General features: G+C 40.5%; 1 protein-coding gene across 4 annotated transcripts in view; it reads right to left on the bottom strand.

Moving 5' to 3' along the window:
• The window catches only part of arid4b (AT-rich interaction domain 4B), a 60,028-nt gene that overhangs the window by 27,992 nt on the left and 18,536 nt on the right, over positions 1-13,500 (bottom strand). For all 4 annotated transcript variants that reach the window (XM_074675387.1, XM_074675389.1, XM_074675390.1 and 1 more), the window contains exons 3-7: positions 11,239-11,349; positions 3,707-3,772; positions 3,369-3,459; positions 2,598-2,677; positions 2,191-2,282 (exon numbers count right to left, since the gene is read on the bottom strand). In XM_074675387.1, coding sequence (XP_074531488.1) covers positions 2,191-2,282; positions 2,598-2,677; positions 3,369-3,459; positions 3,707-3,772; positions 11,239-11,349 — 440 coding nt within the window. The remainder of the gene's footprint in view (positions 1-2,190; positions 2,283-2,597; positions 2,678-3,368; positions 3,460-3,706; positions 3,773-11,238; positions 11,350-13,500) is intronic.

Below are 13,500 nucleotides of genomic sequence, written 5' to 3'. Positions count from 1 at the left end.
TGAAGAGATGCATATGAGGCTAGGCGCTACCCAAGTAGCTGCCTGTTGCAGCAGCTCTCTCGTCTTTGTCCGTTTCTTGTGATTTCTTCGTCTCTTTTTCGTAATCTTTGCATTTGGAGTGGATCATCACTTTGTATGGTTCATTGTCGGTTACGGACACCAAACTTTTTGTGGCTTCGGCTGTATTTTTTACTACTTTTCTCCTGTGTTTGTCTGGAGATCCTACATGCAACCATGGCTGCATTGTTTACATGCGAAATTAGCTGTTAGCAGCCTGTAGCATGTCAATGCTAACTAGTGTAGGGCTTGATGATTTCCCTCGAGCTGAGGAGGAGGAGGTGAGGACGATGTGCTGGTTCTCGGGTGTCAGCTGGGAGGTGACGACGTGGACCTGTCCTTCCATCCATCGTTGTTGGGAACGTGGGATCTCGCTCCGGGGGATGGATGAGCTAGCTGTGCTAACCCAGCGGCATCGTGCTGTTCACGGACATGGCTGACGGAGCTGACATCGGACGCCGCAACACATCGGAGGAGCTTCGCCTGCTGTGAGCAGACAGGATCCAGGAGACAGAGACTGAACAGACTGCTGGGGAGGCTCAGTCCTGGACCCTTTGGAGGTGGAGACTGGCTGGGCTGGAGAGTGGTGGACGAGTGGTGGACGGGATGTCGTCATCTAATTTCTTATGGACATTTTTGCACTTTCTATACTCTTTCTTACTTTTGTTTTCTTAAATGCTGCGGTGACTCCTGAATTTCCCCTCGGGGATAAATAAAGTATTTTCTATTCTATTCTATTCTATGAGAGTTAATCTTAAATTTAAGCTGCATCAGTTCACTAAGAACGAGGGAGTCTGAGAGAAAACAACACATATTCTACTTTATTGATTGTACTGGTATTTATCATTAAGCTATGCTGCCAGTCCAAAGAATTATAAACTCATATTGTCTTCATATTGTCTTAATGCTAAATCTCAACACACTGTTTTCAAAGCTCCTGGGGAGTTCTCCATTCTGGTAATAAGAGACTGAAATGATTTCTTATGCCTCTGAATGAGCTGCAACAGTAAGTATGACAATTAAGACTTCAGAGTGATTGATTTCTATATTAGTAGTTTTGATGTAAGTTATGCTGTCCATATTTCCAATGAAAAATGCTAAATACAAACAATCTGGAATATTATCAGAATTCTAAAGTGTTACAAAAATTTTAGAATGTGACCAGAACATTATAATTTTACCAATAATTCTAGAAAAATGATTAAAAAAAAAATCTAATATGTTACTGGAAATTCTTGAACAAGATCAGATTCCTGGAATGCCTTCAGAACTCTGAAATGTTACAAGAAATCAAGAATGTCATCAGAAATCTAGAACATAGCCACAACCCTGATAACATTCCAACCTTTCATAATGTTACCAGAATTATGGTATGTCACCACTATTCTATGTAACCAGAATTCTAAAAAATGAAGACAATTTCAGAATGTTACCAGAATTCTGGTGTGTTACCAGAATTCTGGTGTGTTACCAGAATTTTTGGATATTACATAAATTCCAGCAACATTTGCCATATCACTGGGCAAACTGGTAGATGTAAAAGACTTGGTCAGCAAATAGAAAAGGCAGCCTCTTTGTTGACATTCATGGAGATTTGGTGCATGCTGCAGGCAGAAGAATATGATTGCTTTGTCTACAAATAGAGAAAAAACAGCCTCCTGATAGCAAAGTTAAGCATAGAAAAAAGTCTAAATAGAGTGTAAACACATTTGCACTGTTTAAGTTGGAGTCTGTTTCAACGGTGGCGCAGAGCTGACTGAGATCCTCTCTTAGTAACAAACTTACAACTGACAAGAAAAAGACCAAATGGTAGTTTTAGCATCTATTCAATCACTATCAGAGATCACTGAGGTCCTCAGAAACACAACTGCAGCCATTTGTCTGTTAGAGAAGCTTGTAAGTAACCTGGTGCTTCACCTCTTCTCTCTGCTGGCTGTCCTTTGTTTTCTTTGCGGAGTCATGTGTCAATGTATCATGCAGAAAGATGTCAGCTTTTTTACCGTGCGTGTTTTTTGTGTTGTACAGGACGTTGGTTTATTGCATTTCTTTGATGAGTTGGTGCAGAATTACCCTTCTCCAACTTAATCACAGACCTCTGATTTAAGTTAAAGCAGAGACAGAAGAGATACTCACATGGGGTTTGATCGTCGGCCGCGGTTGCCCTTCTTGCCGATGACAGGAGTGCCAAAGTGCTCAGGGTTGGTGAGGGGAAGTCTGTCGAGTGTCTGCAGAGGTGACAGAAAATTCAGACTCAGAGTCACCTTCAGAGGAACAAAGGATTCTTCATCTCTATCAGGAAGAAATACTCCTCTAAAGTTTACCAACAGCTACAGACGGATAGATTTTTAACAGCTGCTGCGATACAAGTCGGCGTTTGCTGGAAATGAATTACAGCTGAACTTCTAAATGCCAACGTGGGACCATTCATGAGGAGAGTTTTTAATCTGAGATGTGACACTGTTAATAACTGAAAACAGCATCTATCATGGATGAGCTTTGTTTCCCTCGAAAGCTACAGCGCAGGACGCCACGGTACTCGCCTCGCTCTCTGCGAAGTGACGTGCTCCTTTCAGGCAGAGAGATGAACGCCTCAGGGTCTTCTCATCACCATCGTCAAACACTGCAGAGATAAGAGACAAGATAGTGTGAGAAACGGTTAAAATAAAGACATAAGATGGCACGAGAGGATTGACTTCTACACGTATATCATCTGATATTAAATCTGTCTGAATTCAAACCTCCACAGACTCACATATACAACAGCTAATGAGATCAAAAGACCTCAAAAACCAAAATAAAAGAACATCCCTCCCCTTTTACCGCTCCCAGAATAAACACAGATATGTAAATCCTTTAATTCAATTATTCATCACCACGACAATGAGGAGGAAACACTTGAACCAACTTCAGCAGTGACTCATGTTTTTGTTTTCTCACTGAGAAAGAGAAGAGGGATGAAAATTTGCCAAGAGAAGTGTTTCGGAGATATGTTGGGAAACCCCGGGGGCGCTCTTAAGAGACGAGCAGCTGCTGAGAGATTGCAAATGTGAGCTGCAGAATAAACTCTGTATACTTTGGATTAGACTACACTGTAACTGTAAATGCTTTAGCAGGATGGAAACAGGCAGCTCAATCTGAAGATGCGGTTTCCACTTCTACAAGAGCCGAGTTTCTGTATCGTATGCTTGGGGAACCCTGGAGTGACTCATTTATATTACCAGTCATTGAAACAGAAATATAAATCCTGAATAAATTACGGTTTAAAGAAGAGAACACAGACAGACCAGGCAGACAGTTTGTTATTGACTCACCAACAGTGTATATACTGGCGTCGGTCAGCTTATTGATTGTGGCCTCCTGGTAAACTCCATCCTGATTCTTCACCTCGACAACAGCACCCACCTGTGGGACAGACACAAGGCTGTTACTCGGCGTCCTAATAAGCTGCTAATGATTGATCTAATGATGTGATTAAAGCAATGAGGCAGCCATATTGCTGCTACAAGGATCTTAATTGAGTTGAGATTAAATTAGAGAGTCAGTGCTTTGTTAACTAACTCTGTTTTTCTACTTTCACTGACGAACCCAAACATCAAGGAGTGATTAATTCGCTTCACAATAACGCTGACGGAGATGTTTCCTGTCTTACCTTCAGAGGTCCCTTGATGTTTTCATCATGAACCTCCGCCGTGGACAGGTCTGGTTTAAAGGTCACCTGAGGAGGGAGAGGACGGAGAGAGGAGAGTCATGAACAGTGATAAACAAACGATTCCCCAAAGGCCTGACCGGGCCACATCAATCCTCCTTCTCTCAGCAGCGCTCCTTTCTAAGCCTGCTGGACTTTATTACAGCTACACTGATTACAATAATAGAGTCTTTTCAACGGGAGACATACAAGGCTGAGAAATGGAGCCAGTGTAGAAGTGCTTACAAACTGCAGTTCACCAGGCGTCCACTAAAGAAAGGATACTTGAGTGAGTCAGTCTCCACTGAGCCTCATTTCAAAAACTAAACAGCAGAAATCAAAACATTTAACAAAAAAACTCAGCTCTGTTATGGTGTCATATCTAAAAGATAGTGCTCTTGGAATAAGGACTACTTCCCAATGTAACACATACTGGAAGCATATAGTAGAGAATAGAAACACAGGATGCAAAAGAGAGCTTCACAGCTGCACGGAAACTGCACACTGCAGAATTTAACAGGAATTGTATGTACAGTTCAAACAATTCTTCCTCTGAAAAAATAAACCCCATCTTTAATACTGGTAGAAAATATGAATTCAATGAATTCAAGAATTTTAAAATATAGACTTGAGTCATCATATTGGGTTGTTAGAGTGTTTAGTGTTTTAATTATGATAATTGTAGGTTATTAAGCATATGTGGGTTTTCAACAGACCATGTTTGAAACACCACTGCAAACACAACCAGTTTCGTATCTAAGGCCAACAAGAGTCACATAAAAAGAAATGGCAGGTTCCAAATACAAAGAAAACTAAAACAGAGGAATGAAAAGGGAGCTGGATGCATCACTGCTACTTGAGCGGTGCTTAGCAACCAAAGTGGCAATATATTATATTTTAAGAAATACAAAATGTTGCCAGAAATCTAGAACTGAATCAGGGTTCCAAAATTTTACCGGAAATGTTGAATATTGCCACAATTCTGGAATTTTATCAGGATTCTAGACAATTGCCCTAATTCTTCAATGTAAGTGAAATTTCATACTATCAGTAGAGCTCTAGAATGTTCGCAGAAGTCTGGAATTTTCCAGAGTGTCTATATATATTCTTATGTCTATAGTGAATGGTTGGCCAAACTGGCAGATTTAAAATAAAATCCTAGCTTGGACATGAGGAGAGATTTAAAGATATCTGTGTCCGTGTTTGCCATATTTTGCTTGCAGTGTAGGCAGGCTGTGGTGAGGAGTAAACAGTTATTCTAAGGAACACAGTTTACCACGGCTCACTGACATACAGAGACGTCACAATATTTGAAATCTTTCTAGCTCTTTAAGACTAATAAAATACAAACTCTGGTCAGCTCTGTCATAAATAAAGTCTGATTTTGTGGAAACATGATGGTTAACTAATCAGTAACATCATGGTGGTTACAACGACAACACATCAACAGCTTGAGCAGTTTGAAGCTAAAGCTGAGTTTATGTTCCTTTAACAGACAACAGAGAACCTCTCTGTGTCATTATGTGAGCAGCATGTGTGCATTTCTGTCATCATTGAGCGGCTGACCCCTAATTGGCAACTGTTCCACATCTGCTGCTGCCAACTGTGGTGGCTTTCTGTTTGTGACTGCTCGGGCTACGATGACCCACCAACCATCCCCCCATCCCTGCATCTGCAGCCTCCTCTGAGTGAGCCACACAGGATCATAATCTGATCACGCTGTGGTAATCTTGCATCTGCGTGGAGACCTGGCAGCACTAAGTGACAGAAGAGACCACGAGGCAGCCCCACACACACACACACACACACACACACACCGTGGCACACTAACAGCCATTTACTGTCACATACTTCCCAGAAAGAATGTGAGTGTGTGTGTGTGTGTGTGTGTGTATGTGTGTGTGTGTGTAGTGCTGCAGAAACTCTGTTCTGCTTTATATTTCAAAGACTTCCTAAGGGAAATTAAAGTAGTTTTTGAGAGCAAGTCCTCGTAAAATAGTAACATAATCATAATGGAAATCTGGTTTCACTTTTATTGACTGTGAATTAGTCTTGAATTAAACGCTATACGAGGCCAAAGAAGATGTTAAAGACCCAATCTTAGAAAACAAGGTAATGAATTCAGACGACTCTCTCCATCAGCCTCAAACACAACTGAAAGAGCAATCAAAGCCATGCTGAGACGGCTGGATGCAGACGATGAATGAGAGGAAAATGCAGAGTGAGATGCAGTCAGGTCATAAAATGAGAGAGGAGAGAGAGGAATAAAAAGCTTCCTGAGGCAGCGGTTCGTCTGTTATGAAGGTAATAACATTCCTGCTCTGGATAAAGGAGCTTGTCTCTGCTCAGACCGAGGAGGGGAGGGGAGGGGAGACTCAGTCAGAGAGCATCGGTGACACCAGACCGTCCTGATAACCTCATAACTGTGAGCCTGTTTCCTGCATGGATCAGCAGAAACCTGTACTTCATGCACAACAAGGGCTGAAAAAAAGGAGCACAAGTATAAGACTGTTTTTTCAAAACACTGCCTGACAAAAGCAGCAAACATTAGCTTTAAAAATGGAGAGCTATAACCAATGCAGTCTTGTTCTACATGACTCAAGGTATGGTGTCTGTATATATCGAGCTGCCATTATTATGCTGAAGTTGCACTGCCTCATCTGTGCAACTGCATATATGAAAAGATCACTTAAAAGCTAGAGGGGATAAGGAATGGGTCAGGCTTTCTAAATAAATGAGGTAACATGAGTATTTTCTCATCTTTAGGGCACTATTTTTCATTATTTTTACCAGTGCCTGGTTGTAATACCATATTACCACCAGTAGGTGGCTGGAGAGCATCTGAAAGCTGTTAAAAACTGCATTACATCAGCAAAAGAAGAAGAAAAAAAAATTACTCAAGATGTGGAGATCCAGAAACAGAGGGGGTGTGCTGTTTTTAGTAGAATTGTGGCGTTTCAATAACGGAGATGGCATTAAAGAAAGAAAAAAACAGCACTTCTTCAGGGGCCTGATGGCAGCACCTGCAGCTAAATAACTTGAAGCACTCTATTGCACTAACCAAGGTTTTCCCTTCTGTCTTGCTTCTGTTGTATGTTGTTTTGGACAAAAGTGTCGGCTAAATGAAATTGTAGAACTGTAGGAGCTTAAGAAAACCTGCATCCCACCTTGTTCTCAGAGCTTCCTGGATGCTCTCTCTGGGGATATTTAGCCTTTCTATTAAAGGCCAGAAACAGTGAAGACACCTTTCTTCTATTGGTAACCTTCACTGCATGTTGTTTAAAGATGCTTAGGTCGTATTGAACGCCTCTTGTGGCATTCAATAAAGATCACAGTGGCTGTTGGACTGTTTTTTTACTTTCTAGTTTGATAGATTTCCACAGTGCTCACAGAGTTGCTAATGCTAAGCTAAGACACTGTCTGTTGTTTGTTTGTTTTTACCTTTTTGAACCAAATGTCCCAGGATTGCTACCGTAGGGTGCTGTAAAGCAGATGTTATTGCTGTTATGTGGTTTGCATGTGCTCTGTAATAAAGCTAAGCATGGCTGGGGTTCTACATTGATGTGCCTACCTTTCACATTTGGAATGACACTGTACAGATTCCAGGCAATTGGTATCGGTACTCAATGGTACCACTTTTTGGAACTTTTTTTGTGTTAATGTGGTAACAAATATTTATTTGTTTAGTAATAAAACCTCAAAATTTTTCAATTTATCACATTTATTATTCATTATATAAACTTGCATCGCTGTGTTCATGTCCAACATGGAAAATCACCTACTCCTCCACTTTCTCACAGTCACAAGGATGCGTTTATATACCCAAACATGGTACCATTTGATTTTAAGTGAATGGGTATTTGGTACTACAATACTAATTTGGTTGGTATTTGGTACCCATCCCTAAATGTACCATACCTCATTTTATTATTCACTCATGAACTTTATGAGTTTGGGTGAACTGAGAAAAACTAATTTAAAATGAGGCACTAGTGGCAGATGGCCTAAGTGGTTGGGTCGCACTCCACAAGGTTCGCCTGGGTTCAAATCTAGCCTCTTTCCTGCATGTGACTTCCCACTCTCACCCCTTTTCCTCTATTATCCACTATCCTCTCTCCTATCCAGTTAAAGGCATAAAAGCCCGAAAAATAACTTAAAAAAAATAAGGCTGTAGTGTGAGGGGCTATCATGAATGATCATATCAGCTAAAATGCAGATTGGCGATCAATTATAAAATGCCAAGATCAGCCCGATTTAATACTTAATTGAGCCGCTTTTGGCTTTGTTGTTTTATTGTGCCCCCTTTGTATAAAGGCTTGGCTCCCAACCCCATTTCATGTTTTGCTGATTGTCTAACCTGTCATTTCTCTCTGCCTCTAGCTGTCCTATCAATAAAGTGTAAAAAACCCCAAAACTAACTTGGCAAACAGAATAAGTTGCTACCCGTGAAGAAACCGAGAGGAAGTATAAAGTTGGAGTTTCTACATGAGCTAACTATGTTTTTAGCTTTTTTCCCCTGTTTTCTTAGTCTTAGAGATTCAAAATGCTTCATAGCTGAATGACTAAATTTAAAACGCTCAGAAAGGATTTAGCCATATGGAAAGCTACACTCTAATGTTTCTGTTTACTTGATCCAAGCAGCATAAGGTGGGCTCAGACGTTGATTTATTCATGTTCATTTTACAACAGATGTACTCTTAGCCCAGAGACTGTTGTTCTTTATTTTAATTCCAGGTGTTTAATTTTTCTCTTCTCTTCATAAATACCAGCTCACACTCACAGACAGGTGTTTAAAAAACGTAGCTTGGTACAGCATTGTCCATATTCAAAACAAAGAGCATGCATACGCATCTCTCAAAACATTAACTGCTTCATAACACCTTCAATAAGTGCATTTTTCAGCAAACTATGGTAAAACTTTAGGGTTAAAAAAAGTGATTGACATTTCATTAAAAACAAGAAACACTATCTCAACCTTACCGCTTTGATCTGAGCAAAATAAGATAAAAATCCTGACTACAGCTGAAGTATGTCATGAATTTTACTCCTGGAGAGGTATTTTTTTAATTCTCTGCAGGTTGAATCAATCCCATGTCCTTTCGCTGCCCTTTCAGTAAATCTTTGAACATCTCTGCAGCTGCTACACGGTAAACCTGCTGCTTTTTGGCTCTTACTCAGGAGCTGCTTTGTATCTTATTTAAGGGTACTTCACTTAATCAGGGTAAATAATGGCTCATAAACGTCTCTAGCAGGCAGCAGTCACATTTTAGAGCCTTGTTTCTGTGGATCTGACTAATAATAAGTGTGCTGAGCGTGTCACACTGAGTGATAGCGACGGGCCCTTAATAGATTTTTACAGGACTCCTCGTACAGATCATCATCATAAATAAAAATGTCACACAGAGCGTTCCCCGACTTTTTAAAATCACTCTGAAGACACCAGCGCCATATGCTGCACCCGTCGACTCCGCTCAACAAGCAGACAGAGATTAATGAAGCAGAGAGCTAAAGAGGGATTCATTACGGCTGAATATTCTCAACAACCGCTGAATAATTGCTGTGTTTCAACGTTTGTGAAGCAGAGCTCACATCCACTTTACAACTGCCCAAAATCACGCTCAGAAAATTAGAACAGTAACTAATTAACGGGCGGAGACGGTGTTAAATATTTATTTAACAAATTCACATTATCTACCTCTCTGGTGTTGTTTGTCCTTGAGCACGAGACAAAGAGAGACGTCTGATCAGTGGGTCTGCAGGAGTGAAAAGCCAACATCTAATCTTTGTTCCTCCCACACACTCCAGCAGAGACAAGTGATCTGTCTCTATCGTATTATCCAGATGCTCCAGTGGGCCCCGGTGGGAAATGAGAGACTGTAGGATGTGAACGCCTTCATCAGACGGGAGGAGGAGCAGCAGGGAAACGATACTCGCCATAAAGCTGTGAGCGAGGGGGGACACCTGGGAGGATGTGATGGTGGGCTAGACCAGACCCAAATATCTGCCACAGCTGGGTGCCTATCACCAAGGCGTAAATGGTTTAACTTCTGGCCTTGTTGAATGCCTCCGCTCTCTACTCTCCACACTTCCTGTCTCTCTTCAGGTGTTCTATCAATACAGGTGAAAAACAAAACCCCTCCCAAACTTAAATAAATATGATTCAGAAATAGTTTGGTTAGATCTGTGCAGCTTTTTTCACTGGGTTCTCTCCTCGGTTGGTACACATCGTGGTACCAGACCCTCATGGGTGAGCATTATTACACAGCATTGTACAGCAGAAAGTCACGCAATTTTTTAAAAATGATCAGGAAAAGACTATTTATAATGAAAAAGAGACAGAGCATCAGAGCATTTACAGAAATAGGTATTTCCTCCAAAGAAACAAAGTAAAAGAAGGTCAAGGTGAGCTCAGTGAGGAGAGTTTCCTCCAGCATCTAAAGACACTCAGAAACTGGGACTGGAAGCTCTGACGGGAAGAGGTCTGGCAGAGCCAAAGCCAAAGCAGAACTAGGAGACAAGATTCTGAGAGTCAACTGGTCATAGAGTTGCAGTCTCAGTTTCAGTTACTGCAAAGAGAAGACTTTGAGATGCAGCTTTGACCGGTCAGAAAGAAAGACATCCATCAGAGGCAGAAGAAGACACCTGCCTGGGCCATCAAACACCCCCCAATAGACTGCTGAAGATGGAAAGACGGAGCAATGGACTAATGAATACAAGTCTGAAATCTTTGCATTTTTGTATCCCTTAAAGTAGGCTAAGTGAGTGACATCAAATGAAAACATGGAGGAGGAAGCATGATGGTCACAGGCTGCTTTTCTGGATCTAGGGTCTGGGACTTGAACAGACTGAGATGCACCCTGAGCCAAAATAAGTTCCCATAGTATTCTGCAATGCCGCCCCATGCAGTACCCCTCTAGAATGAGCCTCTGACAGAACCACTTTAAAAATAAAGAAGAAGATAATCAACTTAGAAACATGTGTCTGCATGAGAGGCAAGGAACTATTCAAATGAACAGTGAGCAGAACAAAAAGTTTTATCCCAACATATTTGGTCTGACTTTCTTGGCCCTGCAAATGCACACATTATAAAAATAATAAAAAGCATTTATCAAACTCCTATCCAAGCCAGAGCAAAGTATAAAACAGCAATAAAATCTATTATGATGCATAAATACAGAAGGAACCAATAAGAAACATGGTGAGAGAGTTTAGCTGGCAGCCTGGTTTTGATTCTAAGAGCAGGAAGAATCTGAGTTTGTAAGCAGTAATCCAGCCTCTGAGGGACGTTTGTGGACAGTGTCTGTTTAATGTGTCCGTCTTTAATACAGCCCTGAGGGTGCACGTTAAAGCTGAGCAGTGTGTGATCCTCATCGCTGCCCTTTCACACACAGACAAGAGCCTGTGGCCCTGCTGCAGCTCACCTCACTCACAACACACACCGAGGGTGAGACTACATTTTTAATTCTGGAGCGTGAACACTTTGAAATGCGACTTACCTTGGCCTTGACGAGCCTCTTGGCAGTCTTAATCTTGGCCTCGCAGAAAGCCCCTCGGTACTTGGCACTCACATCCGTCCCTACAGTCAAGTAGGGGGGCTCCTCCAGAGTCTGAGCAGATAAAAACAAAACAAGAGTGAATTCAAAGCCTGCTTTTTTTAAACAAAGCTGACAAACTCAGGTGTATTTCTGCAGCTAAGCCGCGAGGACAAGCTTCCCATAGTGTAGGCCAGCTCTGTAGACCCACTCAGCTCAGTGATTCATCCATGGAAAACACATACCATCTGCTCTGGGTATTGGAAAACAAGCCTCTGAGGGAGCAAACAAAAAGGCCACTTCACTCCCGCTTTGATGAGTACAAAGAAGACGCTACAGAGAACACACAGCACCATCTTCTGTCATCATTGGATGTTTATCAGCCTTTTTTTTTAGAGCCCTGAAGAGCAGATTTGTGGAGGGTAGAGTACACAGAGGAAGCAGACGGTGTGTGGATGAGGACAGACAATGATTGTGGTTCTTCTAGTTGAGATGTAAATTTACAGAGGGTGTTTCACCTAAACTGCCTAGAAGTGCCTTAACTGTTACAGTTTCAACTTCATTCAACAAGTCTTAGAGTGAGCCAAGGTGCCTGCAGACAAGACACAACCATGTATGCATGTCTTAAATGCACGAGTACAATTTATTGAGAAATCCTTGAGGAGGTTAAAACTTAAGCTAAAACCTTAGAATCCTCTGATGCCGTTTTTCATCTTGCACTTAGATTTAAAAGTAAAAATCTTAAAATTCCTGCATCCTGTACAAGAAGGTTGGATACTCCTCCATCGCTCTAAGAACTCACTTGCACTCATATCTGCTGAAAGCAATATGTGGGGTTCTCCAAGGCTCAGTGTTGGTTCCCCCGTCGTTATTTATACATTTTGTTAAGTTTTGAATACACTAAAAACAATACTATTTGCAGACGATACAAATTTACGTTTCTGAGGGGAAGACTCAGGGATTCTTTTCAAAGGAAATCATATAGACTGACATTGAACTTTGGCAAAACTGTGTCTAAAATATTTGAGTTTCAATCAACAAACCCAAGCAGTTAACTCATGGCAAATAAAGCTGAAATTAAGAGTGTTTGCAGCAACATTTCTAGGAGCGCTAATTAACGAGAAAGTACGTCAGGAAGAATATATTAAGTTTGCTGAAAAAAAGCACAAACTTTTTTTTTCATGCCCTAAGAGGACTTAAAACACTTGTGGAAAAAATCTTAATAGGCTATTATGCAGTTCTGAAACGATTGCATTTACCAGAAACTGACTTTTAAATAGCTGTCTACAACTTGTACCAGAGGTTTAATGTACCCATATGACTGCTACAAAGTGAAATCTTATTAGTGTTTTTGTCTTTTTTTTTCTGGTAAAAAAAATTGTCTTATTTGACTTAAAATTTATCAAATTCACCTTAAAAAAAACAACCTAATTCAAGATATAACATTCCCCGGAGTGAAAATTTCTATAACTTTCTGAAAAATTGAAAAAAAAAAAAAATCTACAGAAATGAGCCATAAGAATCATACATAAAACATCCCACAGGGGACTAACAAGAATTACTTAAAATAAAGGATCTGTTTGACTTCAAAACAATCCTGAATTTTACAGACTTTGCTCCTAATGTAGTATTAATAAATAATTTCTAAGCTTTATTCTCTTCCCTTTTCAAACAGAACATTTTATTTGTTCAGTTTGTTCAGTCTTTAAAATTTCCTGAGTTTTGTCTTCATTGTTATCTTCCTTTGAAGGTGTTTAAAAAGAATAATGAAGGCTAAAAATGTGATCAAAGCACTTCATATGGATGCTATCTCCTATATTTCCTCTTAGAAGTTCTGGTCCTCTGGAGCATATAACACCAGGTCTGATGGTCGGTCGTACCTTTTAGCACTCAGTCTGATGTGAAAGTACACCCAGATGTACGCCCAGGTGGTGCACCCTGCTCCAGGTTCCTAGAACTCATTCTGTGCTTGTAAGATCTGTTTTTGGGGCGTTTTTGCAGTATCTTCTAGGAACTCACCACAAGTGCTTGAAAAATGAATGCATAAGTCTCAGGTCATTTTATATCCTTTGTTTTAGCTTCTTGACCTCTGTTTGAACTGTTTTTGTCTTAGTAACTGATCCTCTTTCTTAAATGTTTATCATGCCTTAAAATTTTCTTTTATATGCTTGACTTAATAAAAAAATATGATTATGAGTTCAATTAAGAGTATTATGATGAAAAATA

Source organism: Halichoeres trimaculatus, unplaced genomic scaffold, assembly GCF_033239565.1.
Source record: "Halichoeres trimaculatus isolate MK-OKI-2021-1 unplaced genomic scaffold, fHalTri1.1 fHalTri1_scaffold_8, whole genome shotgun sequence".
Classification (NCBI taxonomy): domain Eukaryota; kingdom Metazoa; phylum Chordata; class Actinopteri; order Labriformes; family Labridae; genus Halichoeres; species Halichoeres trimaculatus.
Note: the sequence above shows the minus strand (reverse complement) of the source record. Positions and strands in the feature narration are given on the sequence as shown.